General features: G+C 42.5%; 1 protein-coding gene across 11 annotated transcripts in view; it reads left to right on the forward strand.

The window, feature by feature from the left end:
• Positions 1–6596: 6596 nt before the first annotated feature.
• The window catches only part of UTRN (utrophin), a 567675-nt gene continuing 549469 nt past the window's right edge, over positions 6597–24802 (forward strand). For 10 of the 11 annotated variants that reach the window (XM_053290644.1, XM_053290686.1, XM_053290679.1 and 7 more), the window contains exons 1-2: positions 6597–7416; positions 9998–10168. In XM_053290644.1, the coding sequence (XP_053146619.1) occupies positions 10090–10168 (79 nt within the window). In that variant the 5' untranslated portion in view covers positions 6597–7416; positions 9998–10089. The remainder of the gene's footprint in view (positions 7417–9997; positions 10169–24802) is intronic. The other variant, XM_053290741.1, reaches the window with a different exon arrangement.

Consider the following 24802-nt stretch of genomic DNA (forward strand, 5'->3'; position numbering starts at 1 on the left):
AAGAAAAGTTGGAAGTGAATACATCAGGAGAGTTAGAAAAATCCTCAAGTCCAAACTCAATGGTGGGAGCACCATACAAGCCATAAACACCTGGGCTATACCTGTTATCAGATACAGTGCAGGAATCATAGACTGGACCCAGGCAGAGCTGGAGATGCTAGATTGTAAGACCAGGAAAATCATGACCATCAATCATGCTCTGCACCCCCGCAGTGATGTAGATAGGCTATACCTCCCTCGCAGCTCAGGTGGAAGAGGAATGCTGCAAGTCCATCAAACAGTAGAGGCCTTGAAGAATATATAAGGAACAGTGAAGAAGATGCACTTCAAATGGTCAATAACGAGAAACTATTCAACACCAATGAAACAAAGCAGGCCTACAAGAAAGAACAAGTGAAGAACTGAGCAGAAAATTGGAGAAATAAGCCCCTGCATGGTCAATATTTGCACAATATAAGGGAAAATCAGACATCACCAAGACCTGGCAATGGCTTAAGAATGGCAACTTGAAGAAAGAAACAGAGGGTTTAATACTGGCTGCACAAGAACAGGCACTAAGAACAAATGCAATAAGAGCAAAAGTCGAAAAATCCACAACAAACAGCAAGTGCCGCCTTTGTAAAGAAGCAGATAAAACAGTGGACCACCTAATCAGCTGTTGTAAAAGGATCTCACAGACTGACTACAAACAAAGGCATGACAAGGTAGCAGGGATGATACACTGGAACATCTGCAAAAAATACAAGCTACCTGTAGCCAAACATTGGTGGGACCATCAAATTGAAAAAGTTGAAGGAAATGAAGATGCAAAAATATTATGGGACTTCCGACTACAAACAGACAAACATCTGCCACACAATACACCAGATATAACTGTAGTCGAGAAGAAAGAAAAACAAGTGAAAATAATCGACATAGCAATACCAGGGGATAGCAGAATAGAAGAAAAAGAAATAGAAAAAACCCACAAAATACAAAGATCTACAAATTGAAATTGAAAGGCTGTGGCAGAAAAAGACCAAAATAATCCCAGTGGTAATTGGCGCCCTGGGTGCAGTTCCAAAAGACCTTGAAGAGCACCTCAACACCATAGGGGTCACAGAAATCACCATCAGCCAATTACAAAAAACAGCTTTACTGGGAACAGCCTATATTCAGCGACGATATCTATAACAACACTACTGATAATAAAATTCAGCCATCCTAGGTCCCTGGGAAGGACTCGATGTCTGGATAAAACAAACCAGTCAATAACACCTGTCTGACTGTGTAAACAAGATAATATTAACATTTCTAGACTTCCCCATCCAAAGGCTCCGGTGGTGCACATCATTGTCAGACACCAAGTTGTACAGACCTCTACAAAGACCTTGCTCCAATATGGACCCTGGAAGATCTATGGTCTAAACTCAAATAGTGCCTTTTTTGATGGACTGTCAGAGTCTGGTAAATAGTCTGGTTTATACAGAATTCACCAGCATCTCTCATTGCAATTGTAACACCAATAATTCTGAAGAGTGTGTTCTTCCTTTTTTCACTTGCTTAGTTTTTGTGTGGTTTCTGTAGTTGTGGTTTTCAATTTTGTTTCCTTCAGGAAACTCTTTCCACATTAGCTTGTCTGCCAAGCATCTCCACTACACTGCAAAGAATCCTTGTGTTTATTCCAGGATTCTCTCTCATTTCTTGGGTGGCAGTATCTTGGTCTGTTGGCCTCAGCCATCATCCCAGTTGAATGGAGAATGTGGCCTATATCATATCCAACACTCTTCTCAAGCTGTGCATTGCATTTGGTACTTGTTAGCCTCCTGTCATTCAGGGAAGCTTGTCTGCTATCTCAATCTTCAGATTGTTGCCCCATGTTCCACAGAAAAACTTTGATAACCACTCAGGTTCCAAGATTTTCTAGGGGACAAGATATAGGAAGCATAGACTTCCTATGGATATGCTTCTAGTGTTCAGCACAGAAGGCAAGGAAAGCACTTGCCACTTTTGAACAACAGCACAGAAGGAAAGTAACTAGTCCAGAAGTTATAGCTATAGGAATAGATAAACACTATTAAACCTACATTCAAGAGGTACAAATTTAGTGCTGCATGAGGAATCTATAATAGTTATATCACAAGGCTTAACAAGGTTCTGATTTTCATATGGATGTTGTAGACACCCTAGGCATTTGTGAAATGGTGGGGGAAAGCAAAAATGTTTAAGTAACATACCCAAATTCCCTCAAATATATGGGCTTACAAATTAAAATATTTAAAAAGGGAAATGTCAGCTGCCATACTTACAGTTTTATTTTGTCCGTTTGATTTGATGTAAAGGGGCACTAAGCCATCTGGAGAGGGCATGCTCATCAGTTCAAGTAGTTGATTGATGCCTATCTGTCAGATTACTACGTTCTGAGACCCTAGTATCGTAATGTCTTGGTGCTGGAGACTGATGGAAAGCTTTGACAATTTGGTTAGACTGTTGTATAAGAGTCCCAAATTTTGAACAAACTCTAGAGGATCCCCCCGCCCCGTCTGTCCTTTGTATTTTGTTCTTTCTGTTGAGCCTCTTTTTTTCATCACTGTTTCTCCTTTAAAGGTTTATTTCAGGCAGGATGTGCCATCCAAACTTCTTCAGTTCCTCACTCACCTGATGCCACACACTCCCCACCCCCAGTTAACAGTTTTATTCAATTTTGCTCATGTTATAACTAAGTCATTACAACAAAAAGGTGGGGATATGAGAAAAAGGCAGAAACAAACAGAAATGGGGGGAGGGGAGAATGAGGGGCTAAGATGGTTATTGATTTGAAATAAACAGAGAAATTATACAAATAACACTAAATAATCCTTCCAGTCCAGAATCCTGTTTCACACAGTGGCCCACCAGATGCCTCTTAGAAGCCCACAGGCAAGAGGTGAGGGCATGTTGTCTTTCCTGCTGTTGCTCCCCATCAACTGGTATTTAGAGGCATCTTTCCTCTGAGGCTGGAGGTAGCCTACAACCATCAGACTAGTAGCTATTGATAGACCTGTCATCCATGAATTTGTCAAAGCCCCTTTTAAAGCCATCCAAGCTAGTGGTCATAATCACATCCCATGGCAGAGAATTCCATAAATTAATTAGGCCTTCCTTCTGAGGATGGAGGTATAGGCGTCTTCTTCTTTCAGCATACAATGGTAAGTGGTCAGTTCAAAAGTTGCCGGATTAGAGAGGTCTTCTATCCACTGTTAAACTTAGGGGGCGGAATGGTCTATTCAACACTGTAAAATAATATGCTTGGTGACAAGAACTGCACAGGAGAGCCATGATCTGCTTCCCCAGGAGAGGTTCCAGTCAATGGTGGAGCCACCATTGGGCGAACGGTTTTAACGAACCCGGCATGGCACCAATCAAGGGCTGCAAGTGTGGCCCCAGACACGCCCCCACATCTGATGTCAGATGCAGGGGGCATTATTTTGGTCCCGAATGGGGCCGCGTGGCCCCATTTGGAACTGAAATCGGCCTGCGCTGTGTTGCAGTATGGCTGGAGTGACTCTCCCAGCCTTAAAGGCAGAGAGAGCTGCTCCTGGTCTCACTGCCAATGCAGCGGGGCCAATCAATCTCTCTCCCAAACAGGGCCGCATGGCCCCATTTAGGTGGGAGATGGGCCCACGCTGCATTGGCAGAGCGGCCGGAAGGGCACTCCCTGCCTTTAAGGCAGGGGGAGTCGCTCCGGCCTGCACTTTCCAATGTAGCGCGGGCCTATCTCCCTTCCAAATGGGGCCGCACGGCCCCATGTGGGAGGGAGAACATGCCCCCACATCTGACATCAGATGTGGGGCATAGCTAGCTGGCCCTCTGTGTCTGATGTCAGACGCGGGGGGGGGGCAGCGGCAGCAGCCACACACAGGCTGTCGCTAGCCTTTCTATGCTTCTGGTTCCAGACATGTGGTAAATAGCCAAGAAGAATTGTTCTGTTACAAAATTTAACAAGTTGCTCTTGTAAGAACTAATCTGCCTACTTTCCTTTCACTATCCCTATAACTGAACTAAATTTGGTCCAATTCAGTTAGGCAGTTCACATGTTAGCCCACTTGTGCCTCAAACATTTATGTGTCCGCCATCTTGAAGACATCATCATAAACTACACCATTCAGGTGTCCCTATGTGTTCCTACAACTGTACCCGATTTGGTTCATATTGGTACAGGCATTGCAATGTTGATGGAGTGGGGGATGGACACACGGACACAGAGACAGACATGCACATGGAATGCCAGGTGATCTCACAATCCTACTGGAAAGTAGGCTAAAAGCTGAATTCAAAACTAGGTTGATGCAGTCAATCACGTCTTACCAAAGGGGAGATGTTAAATTGCAACTCCACATCATATGAATTAGAGAGCCCTCAGCAACACCACAGTGCCAACATAAAGGAGAAGCAATGATATGTTTACAGAATAAGTGTTCATGTGTTAAATAGGTACAGAATATCAATTTTTGCTGGATAAGCCTCAATTTAAGACCTAAGGTAGAAGATTTTTTATGCTTCCTAGAGCATTGGTCCACTGGATTGGATCTGGGTTTCCAAATCCTCATTCTATTTAGCATGTAGAAGTGATAAGTCATACTTATTGTGGGACATGTACCAGCAATATAAGAATATGTTGGATTTAGGCAGATCAGCATGCAAATGACATGTTCTAAAGCTCCAGGTACTTCAGAAGCACCTAGAGCAGTGCGCCCAAATCTGGACGTTATCGCATGTTTCAGTTGCAGGTATTGCCACTGAGCTGTCTGGGGCAGTGATGGGCTTGATGAGGGATAACAAACTAAGACTGAATCCAAATAAGACAGAAGTACTTATTGTGTGGGGTTGGAACTCAGGAGACGCAGATTTTGATCTGCGGGTTCTGGATGGGGTCACAGTTTCGCAGAAGGAACAGGTGCACAGTCTGGGAGTGTTTCTGGATCCAAACCTCTCCCTAGAGTCTCAGGTTGAGGCAGCGGCCAGAGGTACTTTCTATCAGCTTTGGGCGAAATGCCAGCTGTGTCTGTTTCTTGAAATAATGAAATAAATGACCTAAGAACAGTAGTACATATGCTGGTAACCTCCAGATTTGACTAAGCAATGTGCTCTGTGTGGGGCTGCCTTCATACATAGTCCTAAAACTGCAGTGCCAGCCAGGTTGGTCTCCAGGCCATTTCAAAGAGAAATATTACTCCTATATTAAAACAACTACCCTGGCTACCAATAAGTTTCAGGGCAAAATACAAGGTGCTGGTTATTACCTATAAAGACCTAAAACAGCTTAGGCCCAGGGTATTTCAGAGAATGTCTTATTCGCTGTGAGCCCTATCGCCCATTAAGATAATCTGGAGAGGTTCGTCTGTAGTTGCCACCAGCTTGTCTGGTGGCTACCTAGGGATGGGCCTTGTCTGTTCCTGCCCAAAAACTCTGGAATGCGCTCCCTGCTGAAACAAGAGCCTCCCCATCTCTAACAACTTTTTAAAAGTCTCTAAAGAAACACATTTACTTGGTCAAGCTTTTTAACTAGACTTATAGTTTTAAATGCTTTTAAGGTTTTAAATTTTGTTTTATGTTGCTGTAAACTGCCCAGAAAAGCAAGTTTGTGGGCAATGTACAAATAAACAAGTGGAGTAAATGTTCATAGGATCAGACTGCATTGCAATGCAGTGACAAATATAGATCAAATATTTTGACAGAACTCTCCACCAGTTCCCTTTCAACACTGCTTGTGTAGGAATTAAAAGCCATTAAAATTAACAAAACAGTTTTCATATGCTGTGTTAAAAAGTGTCTTTAAGCTTTTTTGCATTCTATTTTTTGTAATCTATTTATCTACACACCCACACACCATTCTCAGGGCTTGGGGCACAGAACAATGAAAAGCTTTTCCAGTATTTAATACATGCAGCTGTTTGCTGGTCAACGACCGAATAAACTTATAACTTAACATGCAGCTGAACTCACACACGCTTTACAAATCAGTTTTCCCCTGTTAAGATTTCCCAATTTATGTTCTGCTCCCATCCCATCCCTTTTAACTCTTCTTCCAAAGCTCACCACCTTACCCTGGGCCTGGGGCCAAGGAGCAGGCAAAGCCCACCACCTTGTTCTCGAGGAAACCCGATCCCACACGCCTCAAGCCCTTCCCCTCTTCTTCTCAGGCTAAGGCCACTCCGGCCTCTCGCATTCGCCGCAGGTTTCTACATCGTTCCTGAGAAAGGCCATCCTCCGCCCAGACCATACCCAGACCCCCTGCCCTGAAGGAGCATGATGAGGAATGTGGAGAAGAATGAACATGCTAGCCAATGTAGCTTTTAAACCTGTATTATACTGAGACGTGGGTTAAGTTTTCTTTAACCCTTTACGTGCAAATACCTCGCGACTTACTACGGATATGTCAGTTTAAGGCTACAGCCCTAAATACATGCATCAACCAATCTCCCTGAATTTAGTCGAAAGTATTTCGAAGAAACAAACGTAGAGCTGCACTGTACGCACTCGGTTATTATTAAGGGCTTTATTAATGGGGAGGAGCGCATAGCATAAGGATTGCTCTCGTAGCAGTCTTAAGTCTTGCCCTAAGGAGGAGCAGGGGTGGCTGGACACTGCCTCGCTCGCTCCCGAGGACGAACACGCTCAGGCCAGGGGGCGTCCCACGCAGCAGAGAACGCTGCGAGTTGATTGACAGGGCAAAAGGTCACGTGATGCTGCCGCGCCACGTTCCCAGCGCTAGCTTGTAGCTGCCTGTGCGGCCACGACTCGAAAGAGGAGGGAGAGGCAGCGCTCTGGGTTCCGGGAACAAAGTTCCAAGCGCAGCAGAAAGTAGCCGAGGGAGTCAGTAATCGGGCGCTGGCGGGCGCCTTTGTCTTGTCAACTTCAGCGCCTGACTTTTCGTCTGCAGGAAAGCAACGGGGCGAGAGACAGCCGCGCTCAAAGCCTGGGGCAGCAGGCTGGCTGCATCTCCCGCTGCTTCTCGCTTGCCCTGACCCAATAACAAAGGAGGAATCCCGGGGCCCCCAGGAGGAGCGACCGCTGCAGCAGCAACTTGCCACTCCAAAGTTGAGCCCGCCTGGCGGCTGAAGGGAGCAGTTGGAGAGGCGCCGCCTGCCACAGGCTCAAGAAGTGCGAGGAAAGCGGCTGCAGCAGGCTCTCGGGGTGGAAGGGAAGCTGCTCGAGGAGTTTGGACTCTAAACGCACACGTACGGCTGGTCGGTGTAAAACTTGGTGCTTGTCTTTCGTGGGGGAGGATCTTCCCCCGCCCCGCCGCTTTTAAGTTGTTTTGGAGGGCGGCCCTCCGCCCTTGTACGGGTTTAGCGCTGGATTTTTGAGAGACTCCGCTTGAAACCCTGCAGGACATGGACCCTGAGATGTGACTGGCTGGCGCACCGGATCTTCGGGCACGAAGCTTTCCAGCAGGTAAGCTGGTGAATAATTGACGGGCAGGGAGGAGAGGGTAATGTGATTCCTTAGCTTGGAGCGCAGGGAGGACAAAAGGGCCGCTCTCCTCTCTCCAATTCTCCGGCTGCTGGCTGATCATATGCAGAGAGGGACATCAACTTTGCCCGAGATACTGAGAAGCAAGCAGTCGAGAGGAAAGGATGCGCTGGCGGCTGCAACGGAGAAAACTCTGCAAATACATGCCATGTTGGGAAAGGGGTTCGACCCACGTGGGGACTGCAGTTTAGAGCTTTTCTGCCTCATCATAAGTTGGTGGTGTCCGCCCCCCAAGAAATGAATAGTCAGCCAGCTCGCACTACATTCTTGGGCTGCTCTGGTCTATCTTATGATATAGTAGTATGCTGATTTATATTTATTTATATTAGTGGGCTAGTAAGTAACTCCCCCCCCCATCCCTGACTTGTAGAACAGTTCTGTGGTATTCAGTATCTAGCTACGCTATTAATGGTAGGTTACTTAAAATGCAAGTAGCTTGGTGAATGTGTTTATCCTCCCAGTCCCCCTTAAATGTTAGGGTACTGGCCCCAAAGAACCATTAACTGGCACATTAAAACACACCCACCCACCTCTGCAAAATAATTGTTTGCCCCCCTTGCTTTTGGAGCTCTTCATTCATGAAAAAAGATTCTAAAATACTGTCATTAGCTTATTGTATATATCAGTACTGCTTCTTGTGGGAAGGGGCAAAGGAGTGACACAGGCTTACCCTGGAGGAGTTGGTGCTCCTTTTGGCATCCTGATAAGGAAACAAATACTAGTAGGTCTAATTGAGTCTATGCACATAGGTTGAGTGGTGTTGTGGGAAGTCTGTGGGGAAACCCACCTGTGGCTTCTGCTTGGAACGGTGGGTAATTGCCATGCTTCTTATCTTCTGCCTTATAGTGACTCCCTTCCAATACAAATGTGATAGCTTAGCTTGTGGGATGGTCCCTGGTTATTTTAATGCAGAAAAACAGGGATAAGATCTCGTGGTTTAAAAGGTATTTGTGGATATGTTTCTAATTTAGAAAGTGTTGCTTACTCTGCTTGGAAGCTGGATAAGACCTGAGCAGTTGCTAGGTGGCCAAGAAGGGAGAATGAGCTCAGGGTGGCACAGAAAGCATTGAGGTGGGCTGCTTGATTTTGTGAGGTTAATCTGTCTAATATCTGGAACCATGTGTGCAAGGCATGGGTGAGATTCTGAAGGGAGGGACTCTAGAATACTTTCTAGGTGAAAATCATAGCAGTGCTTTTGAAAGGTGACTGAATATGAATATATGGTTGGTGGTATGGCGTGTGTGTGTGTTGGTTATGGACAGCTGGGACAGTTGGTTATGGAGTGTGGTGGAGTGGGTGGGATCCAAACTGAGTCTACTGTGAAACTTGCTTTTGACAGTCGTGCTTGGCAACGGAAGTAGAGAGATCTGACCTGGTTTCCTCGTCTTAGAAATCTGACTTATTTGATCTGTTTCCTCTTCTTTCATAACTTGAACCAGTGAGAGGTGAAAGTGAATCTAGAAAAGGGAGGCTCAGATCCTGACTCGATCTTAAAGCTTCCTGGGTGGCATTCAATATGTATTTCTAAAACCTGTATCTCAGTTCTTGTTTGTCTCAGAAGCAAGAGAACATTATTCATTATTATGAAAAAATGAAAGGGAGAATATGTTGTAAACTGTCTTGAGCCCTTGGTAGGGTGGGTAATATATATTAATGTATCGATCTTCTAGTAGATTAGTGTCATAATGCTTTCCTTTTCAGGAGTTAAAGCAACACTGATTTCGGTGTTGTAAGTGAAATGAAAGGGACAGGGTTATAGATGAAAAATGTGGATTGCCTTCTGCTTAAAGATTGTTTACCTAAACAATTTAAGGGAAAAATAAACAACTACCCCCAAAACAACAACACAACAAACTTTAGGAGAGCTATTGGTATTAATCCAAGCAGTCTTTGGAACAGCTGGGAAACTGCTTCCTTCGTAACTTTCATATAAATAAGGAAGTCTGTCCAGCCACTCCCAAACTGTTTTTTTAGTCTGTGGAAATGAATTACTATGAAGTGTGCATGATAGGAGTAGTAGTGCTTTTAAATAAAGACTAAAAGTGGTATATACAGTGCATTTGTAAGTAACTTTTGATGGCAGCTCCATATATTCCACTGAGATACTGATATGTGACTGCTTGAACTTTACCCCAATATATTGGACTGTCATGGATAATAAAGTTTGAAAAAGCATAGCGGATGTATGACAGGCTACTGTGTAATTCAGTGGTTGTACTGAAAAGCTCGAATTCTGAAAACTGTCTTTTAGCAGTTTCCTTAGGTATCTTTTCTTTCACCCTACAGAATCTATCTTGTCATAGAGTCTGATTACAAAACAAATTGACACTGGCATGTCTGGAAGCAAAAGGTTAATGGGGCATTTAAATTCCAGAGTTTAAAAAACTGGGGCAGGCTTGGTTTACAGGTATAGAAATAGTTAAAACTGTGTTTTGTAAAAACTAATGTTTGAACAGAAAATATTTACCTGCATGCATTTATTTTGTGTGTGATTGTGTTTCAGGTATTAATTTCAAAGCACCCTAGAGAGTGAGAGCTGTGTGCAAAGATTTTTAGATAATTCTACATAGGAATTTTGAAACTGGAAACAAAAGAATGGCCAAGGTTTTGGATACAGACGAAGGACCTGAGGGAGAATACAATGAGTTTAGCAACATCATTAAATCCAGATCTGGTAAGTTGCAAGTAAAACTTGTCAGTCATCTTTTTCTGGTGAATAGCTTGCTATAAAAACAATGCCGTTTACTTGTCAGAAATCTTGAAAATATCTCAAGTGAGATATTTTGCACAGATGCACCTAATGGCAGCCTGATGGCCTTCTTAAACAGGAAAATCTGGCTCTGGAGGGAGGGGTGTGATTAGGAGTGCAGAAGCAGTGGTGTAGGGAAGAGGTACTTAACCATTTCCCCACCTACCCTGTTCTCTGCTTCAAATCACCCCCAGTATCTCTCCCACTGTGGGGAGATGTTTACTTTGTTGTCCTTCAACTGCCTGGTTTTCTCTCTCTCTCTACCCCCCCTTTCTTTTAAAGGCTGTTACGTGACTGTTAGAAATGTTTGTATAATACATAGTTTCACCCTCTGCCTAAACTCCCTTCTCATTGTCTGCAGTCTTATCCAGCCCTTTGGGTTCTATTTGAGAAGTTTCCTGAAGCAACTGTAATGAAATAATAGTAATTATAGGGCTCTGCTTTTCTGCAGTACAAGTTGTCTGCTTGTTTAGTACTGCTCCCCCCCCGCCCCATTATAATTGCATCAGGTTTTGTGAAATGCCATGTGTTTTATGCAGTCTTGTTTGGGCAGCTGCTCATTGATTGGGGCTTGGAAGACTTATAGTGCACACTACTAAATACATCTAAAGATGTGTGTGAAGGTATATTGACAACATCCTGGCTCCCAATTTAATGTCTTACCAAAAACCTGGAATTGTATTGCAGGGGAGAATAGTGTGTTTTGCACACGTGGGGTTTATCTTTTCTCTTCTCTCCCATACACACTGTACAGCTGGCATTCCCTGTATCTGTCATGTGGACATGGGGATTGTACATGTTGAATTGGTACGTGCAAATGTATTCCCAAGTCTCTTAGACATCATACAGTTATCACATTGCGATACCATAGATATTTCCCTTACTAAATGCATTTAGTTAAAAAAAAAATTTATAATGCATTTATACAGAAAACTTTAGTTTGATAGTATAGTATCACAGATGCTATTAATATTTTATCTTGGTGGTGATAAACTGGTTAAAGCCTGAGAACATAAAGTCAAATTCTCAAATGCATACTAAGTAAGTGGTTGTTATTGCCTCAAAGTCAGGCAAGGTGGGGTAGGCACAGGTGGGCACAAAACATAATAGCAGTTGAGGAACTAAGAGATGTATTGAATTTTCATATGTGCTGTTAATTTTGTTTAGCCTGCTACTTCTCCTCTCACACACAAAACAGTTGGTTCTTTTGGCCTCTCTGAGGGGAGGAGGGGCCCAGTCCCAGCTGGAGAAGTAGCAGCAGGTGGAAAATGTGATGGTGACACTTCACTGCACTGGCTTCTCCTGCTCTAGTGTTGCTGGAATATCTTTCTTTTGAAATTGGCAAGAGGCTTGCTGCTGTTCTTTGGAACAAAACATGATAACCATCTTACAGGAATTCCTGTTTTTAATCAAACACTGGAGTAAGTTCTTCACTTATCTTAACACACACAGAAAAATGTTTCCCATTTTAAATGAATGTGTGTATGTAAATGTGTGTATGTTTGACTGTTGAGCATATTAAATATTAAAACCATTTTGAAGTGGAACACAAAACAGGCACGGTGACATATGCGTTATCCCCCCCCCCTTCACCATCATCTTCTTCTCCCTGAAGATGAAGGTCATTGAAAAAGCTTCTATATATTAATCATCTTTATGTTTTATTTACACTCTGTCTAAAACACATGCGCACAAGAGTAAAGTCTTCCATACAGCCACAAGGGCTGCAGTCTTCCATATAGTTATGAATGGGCAAGATGTTGGTGTAATGTGATCCAGGATTTGTCTTATGAAGCTGGTCATGTTGATGCCTTCCAGTTTGGCTTTTGACCCAATCTTGGGTCGTGGACTGTCTAGGTTCCCCAAATCATAACTCATGCCAGGAAATAGAGAGAATGCAAAATTCTCTCCTGGATGTCATGTTTGATAGTAGTGTTTGATTTAATCAAATATGGTGTCGTACTGGACTGTCTCACATGGGCTGGGAACCATTGTATATTAGTGGCTCTAATCTCTCCTGGGGTGGGTGGATGCCGGAGATGGTGTTAGGGGATTACTGTTCTGTTGTATGGCTCTAGGGGATTGCTGTTCTGTTGTATAGCTATTGTTATGTGGGGTGCAGCAGGGTTCCACTTTGGCTGCCATGCTTTTTAATATCTACTGTATATGAAATGGTTGGGTGAAGTCATGTGGAGACTTGTTGAGTTGAAGTGTCATCAGTACACTGATGATGCTCGGCGCTGTCGCTTATTTTCAGCTATTCCTAGGGAGACTGTGAACCGGTGGCAGTGAGGGACTGTGGAGGAAACAAAATTAAATGGAAGTATTAGAAGATCTGTTGATCCAGAAAGATGTATATGTACTGGTTTGTACATGCACTTAAGATACAGGTTTGCAGCTCTGGGGTGCGTCTTGATATGGCGTCTTGATCCTTGCTCAAATGGCCATAACCACTAGCCTGGATTATTGTGGAAGCCTGACTCTCGTCTTTAAACTGGTCTTGCTGCTTGGTCAAGATGTAATTGTTTGAAGTGGGAGAAGCTGACTGGGTTTTTCTTCGTTGCTGCTTTTGTGGGAGGGGAATAAGCCTTGTTTTCTGCTGACTGGATAATGTTATATATTTGCTGCTGTTTAAACAGGATCTTGTCTGATTATGTTATTATTGTATGAATTTTTGTTAGCTAATATTGTATGTGTTTTGTTGGCTACTTTCAACTTTTAAAAGAGAAACAAGTTATAAAGCTTCAAAATAAAAAATGTATCGTTTGTACTACAGTTTATTGTGTTAGGAAACACTTTTTAAAAAAAAGGCTAATGCAGTGGGAGAATCCTGCTCCCATCTTCCACAATATGTTTGTGAAACTTTATGTGAACTGAATCCACCAAACCAAAAATTTACCACCAAACCTAAAATAAGAGTTAGTGGCAAAGGTGCCCAGATACTATGACATTGGAAAGCATCTAGCTATATGTTTATAGAAAGGCTACTTTAAAACTCTGTTTACAGAAATCCTAAAGATTTGCTTTGCCTCTTGTATCCACCCTTGTGTATTGTTGGAAATCTTAAGTTATTTATTACTTTGCATTCCTGAGATGTGATCAGAACCTGAAAGAGGGATTTCCCAGGGAAAAACTGCTCAGTACTTCAAAGTACACTGGGCAACAAATTAAAGACTTGTTGTCAGGACTGAGATCTGTATTTTTCATTCTGAAGTGCTGGAAAGGTATGCTTGTGTTAGTCCCTAAATGGAATGTCCCTAAATGCAACGGCTATGTATTGTTTTGGATAATGTCCAATAAAAATGTAATCCTAGCATCATTTGTATATTCAGAATGATATCTAATTGGTCTTCCGCTTGCTCATTATATATTATTATGTACAATTACACTGATTTAATAGAAAATACTACCATGCTTCAGGGGGTACATCTGTATAAATGATACTCGGGCCAGATTTGTATAAAACACTGCTTAAAAGATGTATATTAATGCACTTTCAAAAAGTAAGCAGAGTGTGTAAAAGAAGAAAAAGTTATTTGCCTCCCTCTTAAATAAATCCACTAAGTGAAGGTGTTGCTTTGAGTACCAAGGATGTTTTCATAGCATCAAGAACCTACAAGCAGAAATATGACACAATAGTTTGCTTTTCAGGGCAATGTCAGAATTTCAGCAAGAGGGTCATATAGAAAGAATTTAAGCAGAAAGTGAAAATACATAACTGAGAGGAGTATTAGTTATCTGTAAACAGAAAACCTGATTGTGACCATGGTTTACAATCTGCTTTAATTATTTGACTTGGGAAAGTGTTTGGGTGACAAGCAGTACAGAACAGTAATACCTGACTTTCCTGTTCCTGGTCAAATTCCTTGTTGCTGTACAATAAACTTATTGCTTTAAAAAGGGTAGGTAAAATGAGTAGCAGATGACTAATTCACATAATTTTCTATGAATTCGTACTGCTGTTTTGGTATGACATTACCTTATGGAACTCATGCTTGGATCCTAGTGTTATAGGAGGAGGCCCAGGCTGTAGTTTGGCCCCAGCCACATAAGCACCTCAACTACTGTGAGCCAGTCGAGTCCAGTGTCCTTTCCCCCCACAGTCGCCAACCAAATACTTCTGGGACATCCACAATCATAGTACAAAGGCAATAATACTACTTTGTTGCGCACAGTAACTGTTCGGTATACTGTATCTGAACTTGGAGACTTAATTTAGCTATTGTGGCTTTATACCCATTTATAGACTCCAAGAATTCATCTAATTTATTTTTTTAAGCTATATAAGTCAGTAGGCCCCACCACATTGAGACTGATTCTATACATAGGGTTGCCAGGTCCAGATGTCCAAAAAGTCTATATGTCCAAAAAAGTGGAAATAGAGGATGCCTTTAAACAAAAATGTGTCCACTTTGCATAAGATTTGAATGTTAGTTGGTGCAAAATATGCATATTTTGACAAAATGGTACAGTTTGCAAATAAAACTTATCACTGTGATGACCACGTGAGCTGTTTGTCTGCTCAGTCTGTTTTTAGGTACTGAGTTCCCACGGGCCTTGTTTGTTAACTGTAAATTCACCTCCTGGTTAGGTTTTCCACACACAGAGTCCACTTTCGTTCTCCCCCACAGGTCACCTAGCCTGCCCTCTCCAACCAGGCTGACAACTTCACCTCTTGGCTTGATGCAGGGCAGCCAGCTAGCTACCACTAGCTAGCCTCTTTGCACGCCTGCACGGTGGTGAGTGCATGGTCTCCCCCTCGCTTGCTGTTCTCTAGGACTACAAACATTTATATACTGCTTTTCAGCAGAAGGTTCATGGAAAGATAATAAGGTTCTTCCCTGTCTTGAAAGAGCTCACAATCTAAAAAGAAACACACCTGCATTAGCCATTGAAGAGATGCTGTGCTGGGGTTGGATAGGCCCAGTTGCTCTATCAATGCTAAATGGAAGATATTCACCATTTTAAACGTAGTGATGTGCATGGAACCGCACCTTGGTGGTCTGGAACTGGGGAGGGTGGATCTTTAAGGACGGGGGACGGTGTACTTACCTCTCCCGCCGCTCCCCCCCCAGCGCCCCTGCTCTTGAACGCATTTGGGGCAGCAGGGTACCTCCCTGCCGCCCCTTCTCCTGTTCCTCGGCTAAAAGCTTCAAAAGGTTGACTGCGCATGTGCACACAGCGCACGTGTCATGCATGCACGCACGTCTGACACATGCATGGATGTGTCGCGCGTGTGCAGTCAGCCTTTTGAAGCTTTTAGCCGAGGAACGGGGAAGGGATGGCAGAGAGGTACCCTGCCGCCCCAAATGCGTTCAAAAGCAGGAGTTCTGGAGGGGGGAAAGTGGCAGAAGGGGTAAGTACATCCTTCCCCACCCTTAAAGGTCTACCCTCCCCAATGCTGGCCCACCGAACCAGCCCCGGGTCTGGACCGGTCTGGAGGTCCTTCGAATGGGCTCCGGACCGGTCCGTGCACATCCCTATTTAAAAGGAGCTTTTTGACTCAGTTAGCAGGGGTAACCAGACAGGCCCACCTATCCATGCTCCTGCACCATGTGGCTCTGCAACCTGCCACTGAAGCAGAGCCTCCCCTCTGGCTTCCTCATTGGATGGATGATCAGTAGGATGCTGGCAGGGGAGGGAGACGGAGAAAGAGAAGCTGCTCATGCAAGCCAATAAAATGTTCCAGTTATACCCCCAGAACTTCATCCATACTACATGAATGCAAAAAACCCTGTTTTGTCCCCAAAATAGTTGCATGTCCTTCCTAGAAGTCACTAGTGGGCAACCCTATCTATAAGTAAAATTGTGTTGTGAAGAAGTACTCTTTTTTTTTTTTGTCCTTCATGAATGCCAGTTAGTTTCATTGAATGAGCCTGTGTTTTAAGCCCTATTCAGACATTGTTATATGTGCGTACAGGTACCTGTACATGTTTTTGTGAGCTTGCTTATACATGCATTCACTTTAGAACTGAGCCGAGTACAGCTCCCTTAAATGCAAGCCTCCAGCAAGAAGTATACTTCTGTATGTATGTTGAACATAATGTATGAGTAACTGTATTTGTGTACACCGTAAATGGATTGCATGTATGTGGAACATAACGTGTAAACAGAAACTAGTGTTGTGGGAAAGGGAGAAAAAGTGTTCTGTGCCTTTCCCTGACATCTGTTCTCCCACTCAGTATTGTCTAAGCTAAAAGCACAATATTGATGAACTGCTTTATGTTCCTAATTCAGGAACTTGCGTGCTCATAAAAGAATATTATGAACAAATTCAAAATCATAGTTCTGCCAGAAAGCCATGTGACATTTGTATTTAAGTTCTCCCTCTAAGTAGGAGGTCACGGCTCACAAAGGGTTAACTTCCACTCCTTGCTCCCGATAGACAGGAAATCTCACGTGTTTTTCAAGTAGCTGAAGTCCGTCCCCCTTCTTCCAGCATGCTCAGGTGTGATTCCCCAGTTCTTTCCTGTCTTCGCTCCTGATCAGACATACACCTGGGCTCCTGCCCAAATTCTAATCTGCATTCATCCTTCTACTGGTGAGCCTTTCCCCTTTCTACAACTGGGCATGGGCACCTAGCAACCTGGGGACACCTTAGCAGGTTCCCACAGAAAGCATTGGGGCGGGGGCGGTCAAAAGAAGTCCTTTAAACAGTGCTGCTGCAATTTCCCTGCCTCTCAAAGGAAAAGAACCCCTGCAAGAAGGGGGGGGGCAAGGGACCCTAACTGCCTTTTTCAGTCCTCAAACTGAGTCTCGATTGCTCCTTAGAACTCCTCTGAGCATCATTGTGAGGTGAGGTCTCCTCCTGCCTGCTACTGCAACTACAGCCTCACCTCCCTCCTGCACAGGACTAATTGGCTCAAGCCTAAAATTGTCCTAAAATTGTGCTATTCCGCTGCAGCAGCCACTTAATGAAGGGTGTTTTTTCCCTACCTCCCAAGTTACACTCAGGGGAAAGAGGGCCGGTTTTCTCCCTGTCCTTTCCAATAGGCAGCACCCCCTGGAGGGGCCCCTTATCTTGATTCCTGCCTCAACCCCTGTGGCTATGCTAATCCTCTAGGTCTCAGGTTAACCTTTGACCATGACTCAGTGCTAAGCATCTAGCAATCCCCCTCCTATTAAAAAGGAGGAAGTACTGCAGATGAATTCTAAGCATGGCTAGCACTTTAATGAGGAGGAAGTACCTCAGCTAAATAGCTGGGGAGAGGAGGCTGTCTCTTGATAGCAAAGGCGAATCTCCCCTTTGCCTAGCAGAGTTTGCCCTGGTTTGCCTTAGCCAACTCTCTTTCCTCCTCTAAAGGAGAGGTAGATTACTGCCAATGGGAGGACTGCAACATGCAGAAGGTCCCAGGCTCAGCCACTGATAGCACCCCCCAGTAAATTCTGGAGAATTATTTGGCTCAATATAAGGTTGCTGCCTATTTATCCCTGCTTCTGGCCACCTTGGTTGGCCTGGCCTCTGAAACGCGGGTGAGCTGCCCAGCTGGGGTGATGCAGACATGAATTTCTGCCAGCAAGGTGGACTTTGGGCATGACGCCAACATGGGAGGACCTGAATGACATCGACCTGGGGTTGGCGACTCTCTCCCCAAACAAGGGGAGCTGGCATTTGGGCGAAGCCTCTGGCCCCTCACCCACGCCACAGGTGACTTGGCGCATAACAGATCGATCTGGGGTTGGCAGACCCCTCCCCAAACATGGGGAGCTGGCGTTTGGGCGAAGCCTCTGGCCCCTCACCCACGCCACAAGTGACCTGGCACATAATATATCCCACGAGGACCAGAGGCGTCTGCTCAATGAGCATCTTGACGCGCTACCGTGCTCAGTGGGCAGTGAGGAGAAAGAACCCTTCACGGTAGGTCCAATGTTTCTTTTTCATTTGAAGCTTTTTTGAAGAACCAAATAATTTTAAACTAAATCAGACAAAATGATTAACTCAACTTCATGGATTCAGATCAGATTCCTTATAACTACACCCACGGTTAATGAGTTTTCTGTAAGCTGAGTTCTTTACTCCAAAAAAGAATCCCTTACATCTGATGTCGGGATTAGTCTTGGATATGATATATTGCAGAAGAGGACAAGATCACTGTGCAAAGTATTCTTTGAGAAGGAGTACACAATGAATGAACCAATTATTCATTGATTTGAATGGAGACCATTTTAGAACTGAGTTCAGGGTGGTATGGATACTTGACTGAGAGCAGCAGCCATCTTCAATGCTCATCCTAGAATGCTGGATACAAATATTTAAGTGCTGGGACAAATTTTTCACTTGCTGCCCTAATGCTGTAATGTGGCTGAGAGTTCAGCTGCTTTTCCTTCACTGTATTTGTTTTGGTCTTTCCCCTTAACTTATACTGTACTACGTACTACATACCACATACTCCTTTTTAGCAATTTTCTGGTTTCTAATGTACAGCAGATATTTTCCTTAGTGTGTGGGTTTTTAACTTTTTTTTAACAGCAAAAGTCTTTAACATTATTGGAATATTACGTTTTATATTTTTGTATGATGCCTAGTGGTTTTAGGCACTTCCATCTCAAGTATTAAAAACAAAATTAAGATGGAACAATTTCCATCTTTACAGTCTGAAAAGCACAAGGGCTTCTGCCTGAGAAGCCCAAGAGCTGCCCTTGTGCTGGAGTCTTCAACCCTAACCCTTTCTTTGGCGACCCCCCAGAGTGAGGGAGATAATGAAGATAATAGGGAGGGGTGGAGCTGGAGGGCCCTCGGGAGCTGGGGGCCCATGTTCTTTGAACCCTTTCGCTCAATTATAGCTACGCCCCTGAGCACAGGGCAGGGTGAGAACCCAAAGTGGGGTTTACTTTTATGTAAGCAGAGTCTGCAGAGCTTGGGGAAAGTGTTTTATCTCCAAGCTCTACAGCTGCTTACTCAGAAGTAAATCCCACTTGGAACTTTTCAATGTAGTGTATCTGTGACTAACTTTAAAGATAGGTTTAACTTTTTCTCTGTGGAAATCTGGTGGATTTCATTTGATGGATTTTAACCATCAGATCAAAACTCAAAAGCTAAGTGTCTCTTCATGGCAACCCGCTCTCCTTTTTGTTTGCACATGCGTAAGTCCCACTGAGTGCAGTACTTCGAAGTAAGTGTGCCTATGAGCTTCTCTTAATTTCCTATTCAACTGCAGCATGACAAGGAGGCGCAGCCCTTCTCCATCTGAGGCAGCTAACTGTGCCTGAGAAGAATGCGTGCTCAGGCAGAAGGAAGAGGCTTTCAGGCATGCCTGCACATTCTCCAGGACTCAGGGGTGTGGCAAGGAGGAGCACTGGCTCTGAGAAGCTGTAGCCTCTCAGAGCAACTCTCACGTGGCTCCTGTTCACTTGATCACATCTTGCTGCCCCAGTGGGATTCCTGGTATGTGCATTTTCTTCATCTTGGATTTGGATAAATAAAATATTTTATATTGTTGAATATTTTGTAAACTGCCTTGAGATTATTTTAATGAAAGGCAGTATAGAAATTAAATAAATGTAATATATAATGTGATATGTGCACAATACTCATTACTTTTTTCATGTACTTGGAACAAATGTTAAATTTGGGGCATTTTAGGAATCTATTTAGTACTCTAAAGGAGGATGAATAGATGTGAATTTGAGGTATTGCAGTTCCTGGGATGAAGGCATACGACCTACGGTAACAAAATGTTATTTTGCTCTGATGAGCTGTGGTGAACTTTGTTTTGGAAGATGTCTGCATTTATTTATTTAAAATCTCCACACTTAAATAACTTTGGATGATGCTAGGAAATGTTTCTCAATAAAGTAAGACCACAATTCAGTGCAGAGCTTGGTGTGCTTAAGCACCATTGATTTCAGTGTTCAGTTATTGTGTGTGTGTGTGTGTGTGTGACTGTAGACTGAATGTAGTCAAAAACTGCAGTAAAAAAAATAGGAATGATAATATCCCCCACGGATGTGCTGTTTGCTTGCCATGTGATACAGTATGGCAGGGCTTGACAAATCCCAGGCTCCTGGGAGCCATGGTGCCTAGCCTAGGATATTCAGAGGCAGAATTATTTAATAAAATCTTGATTTGTCTGTATTTACCCAGGTATGTTACTTGTAAAGGGGATAAAGAGAAGCCCATTTACCCTCCACCCTTCACAGTGTCACCAAGTCAAGTGTCAATTTTTCTGGCTCCCAAATATTTGGGCTGGCTTGTAGATCCAGGTTGCATCTTTACATCTGTTTTTCTCTGGAGAAGTTCTGTGTGGTTTCTCTGACTTTAAGCAAATGCCACTTGTTCCTGTCAACTTCTTGATATCTCTACTTTTAATTGTTATAATAAACAGCACATTTTCTGGGGAGTGAGATTTGTGTATGGGCTAGTTGCTTAGTATTGGGGGCTGCAGAGAAAAAAATAACTGCTAAAAACAGTTTTTAACATTATGTTAAATTTTAACTTTATTGTTTTAACGTTTTGTGTTAATTTCTATTTTGTTGTAAACTGCCCAGAGACATAGGTTTTGGGCAGTATATAGATATGTTAAATAAAAAAAATCTTGCATAATGGTCTTTTTAAATAAAGCATGCTCTTATCACCCAAGCTGTGGCCTCCAGAAACTAATTGGATACTGGCATATGGAAACAGCAGAATTAATGCTCAGGATCATCCAACGCAGATTAGAGCCCTATGTGGAAAGGGAAATGCCTGATGTTCAAGCTGGTTTCAGAAAAGGCCGAGGAACAAGAGACATCATTGATGATGCACGCTGGATAATTGAGAAAGCCAAAGAATACCAAAAAGAAGTCAATATGTGTTTTGCCGACTACAGAAAAGCCTTCATTTGTGTCAACCATGTTAAGCTGTGGAATATCCTTAGGAAAATGGGTGTCCCAGAACATTTGATTGTTCTCACCTGTACACAGGACAGGAAGCCACAGTCCAGACTGAACATGGTGAAACAGACTGGTTCCAGATCGGCAAAGGAGTAAGACAAGGCTGTCTACCTTCTCCTTCTTTATTCAGTTTATATGCTGAACATATATGGTTGTGGGAAGACTTGTAAAAGTCCTGCCACTTGTCTAGTCATCCTGTCTGGCCCAGGGAAGTAGCAAAGTGCACCTTTATTATCTAATATACTAATTACTTCACATGTGTTGTATAATCTTTAATATGGCTAGAATTGGTAATGACACCCTCCCTAAATAAGGAAAAACAAACACATTTGCAGTCTCAGGGGAGTTGGAGCCATTGAATATCAGGGAATTAGACCCATTGACTACAATGGGGTTTACTTCTGAGTAAACATGCATAGCAATAATAACTTTTTATTAGCCACCCCATAATAAATTGTATCATAAAATGTAATATTGTATCAAAATTGTATGCTTTTTATCCCCGAGCATCCCAGCACATTACTTGAGTTAACCTGAAAGAATCTTGACGTAAACATCAGATTTTGGTTTTTTTTCATATTAATTGTACTAAACTGTTTCTACTAAACTTATTATTTTGAATATTCTTATTCCATATTACCACAAAAAAATCAGGAAATTTACATAGGAAAAGAAATGAGAAAATAATTCCTCGTTCCAAAGAGGCTTACAGTCTCAATCTAAAGAGGACACAAAAGGAAGATCAGCTGCACACTCTAGAGGTATGCTAGGCTGAGTAGGTACAGCTACTATCCCGCTGCTCAGTATGAGAGCCACCACTTTTAAAAGGTGCCTCTTTACTCAGTTAGCAGGGGTTAATAATTTAATACTAGGTTTAGCCATTTTGAGCTGTTAAGGTATGTGACTCTCTGCCACACTTGAAATAAAGCGATTTGTTCTTTTTCACTGAAAATGATTCTCATACCTGTCAACTTCAGGAAAAAAGCTACACATGCACACACACCCCGTTTTGGGACACTTGCTGTGTTAAATTTAACTGACATAGAAGCAAGTTATTGTGTGTTAGTACTTTAGGATTGCTGAGTGGGAGAGCACATGGGAGAAACAATTCAAAGTGTGGAAAGAATATAGAACAAATTGGCCACAACTTCAGCTTCATGTGATTTTAGATGCTCTGTTCCGGTGGCATCTCTAAAACTGCATGTGTGAAATACACTATTGTGCCTTGATTATGATATGAGCTAATACTTTCTTGATCAACATTCAACACAGTGCAGCAAAAAGCAGATGTCCCCCTACCCACCACCTCATTTTGCTTGCCTGCATCTTCTCAGCTTATGAGTCTAGCACAGATGACGTGATCATGCAGAAATGTAAAGGAGGAATCCAATGATATTTTTAGGGGAGGCTAAATGCTCAAGTGTTGAGTCTTGCTATGTTCATGAATAGAACAACTTCAGTACAAGTTTTTCACTCAAAACCAAAGTGCTTGCTGCTCTTATTTAGTTAGTTTCCTTTCCTCTGAAGAACTCAGGGTGGCATATATGATCTCTCGCCTCTTTTTATCTTCACATAAATACCATGAAGTAGATTATCTTGAGAGAAAGTGATTTGGAAAACTAATTTTTTAAAGGGTGGTGTTACTTTACCTTTTTATATGCCCCATTTTGCTTTTTGAGTAAATGTTTGAAAGTTCTTAGAGCAGGAAACTTTAAATGGGAGCAAAGCAATTGAAGGTAATATCATTCTTAAACAAGTGTGCCACCTTAAGATGACTGATTTCAGGTCATACGAAAACTCCTTGGTTTTAAAATGCAAGCTAAGGAAATTGTGGATGACAATTTACCAAGAAGAAAGTTCGCTTAATCAGCTATTTTAGATAACGTTGAATGGTAAAATACAGAATAGTAAAGCAAGGAAATGCCAACCTAACTTGCAAAAGTAGAAAAACTTTGTCATGGTCATTTTATGCACAAATGTTCAGCTGTGACCAGAGATGTTGAATAGGGTTTAGTAGACATCTTAGATGGGAAACGGATGCACAGGCAGAAAATACAAAAGAGTAGGAATACCAAAAACTGGAGCAGCTGGTTTGCAAGAAGAATCTTGAGTCTGGGTTTAGTGGATTGGGAAGCGTAATGTTTATATGAACAGCAGACTTTACATTTTCTTTATAAAAACTAGGACTCTTTGTTTTTAATCCCCCCTCCCCCTTAGCAAATACTTGCAGCTATATTTTGTGGTATGTTCCTGGAATTAAAAAAAAATTATTCACTAACTTCTTCTATACTTTAGCATATGTAGCTATGTCCAGGCATCTACAAATCCACTTGCAAGTGGCAAGTGCCCCCAGCCCTTTGGGGAGTAGGTCACCTGGAATCACACAGTTCTCTTCATTAATTCCACTGCCATTTTTGAGAAGGTAAGAAACGGCAGGAATCCTTGCTGAGCAGTAGGAGAGGCCTCCCACTGGTTCTTAGCATCTCCATATTAAGGGTACAGGAAACCCCCTCGTCTACTAGTCTGTGATGAGTGGAAAAAAAGATGCCTGATGAATGAAAAAGTCCGGAAGAGTAGTGTACCAATATAGTTTGAGGAACCATTTGACAAGTAAAATATTTTCGCTGGTGAACTGAGCCAACACTTCTTGACTTCTGTCCATATTCCTGGGCAGATGACAAAAGGTTTCTTTCTCTCCTGAGACCAAAGAGGGTCTGAGAGAGAGGGGTATTTGGTGGCAGCAGCAAATAACGGCAGGCTAGTGAGCAAAGCCTAGATTTGTGGATTGTGTTTAGGAACTTATTCTGTACGATAAAAGTTAGACTGCTGATCTCTGCCCTATTAGAGCAGGAACATAGGACATGGATGATACTAAAACCTCATCCCAGTGCAGATTATGTGATTTGTAAAGTGATTATTGTTCTAATTGTCAAAGATTTTGGAGATTAATGAAACCTTTTAGTTCACTAAGAATTCAATGACTGATTACATAAAATTAAGAGTGGTTGTGTGTGTTTACAGTCTTCTCTTATAGTTTGTGCATTTTGTTGCTTCTTTAGTTATTGTGTCTCAGATTTGCTAAGTTTGGTATTCTTGAGAAGGGGTAGAATCAATGAGTATGGGGAGGGAAGAAGAATAGAAATGTAGGGACAGTGTTGCCTGAAATTGAAGGAAGACATTGTGACAATTGCAACTTGCTCTGAAATTTTGTATGTGTGTTGCGTGTTAACATTTTTATTTGGGAATGTAACACAACAACAACAACAAAAAATGTGGGTGACAAATCAACATTAAACTTTCAACCCAGGGTGACTGGAAGATAGTGTAGTCAGAAAAGGACTCTGTGTTTATAGTGTTGACGATTTTTATTAGTTCATTATCATGGGAGTTTATTCTGAGCTTTGAAAGACGCAACTTGTGCTGGATTTTGAAATCTGTATACGTTAGTCGGATTTTGAAATCTGTATACGTTAGTCGGATTTTGAAATCTGTATACGTTAGTCGGATTTTGAAATCTGTATACGTTAGTCGGATTTTGAAATCTGTATACGTTAGTCGGATTTTGAAATCTGTATACGTTAGTCGGATTTTGAAATCTGTATACGTTAGTCGGATTTTGAAATCTGTATACGTTAGACAAATTAAGTTTTCATCTTCTTTGCTTCTATTATTTTCCTAGGCTTGAAA

The sequence above is a fragment of the Hemicordylus capensis genome, chromosome 1 (assembly GCF_027244095.1).
Source record: "Hemicordylus capensis ecotype Gifberg chromosome 1, rHemCap1.1.pri, whole genome shotgun sequence".
Taxonomy (NCBI): domain Eukaryota; kingdom Metazoa; phylum Chordata; class Lepidosauria; order Squamata; family Cordylidae; genus Hemicordylus; species Hemicordylus capensis.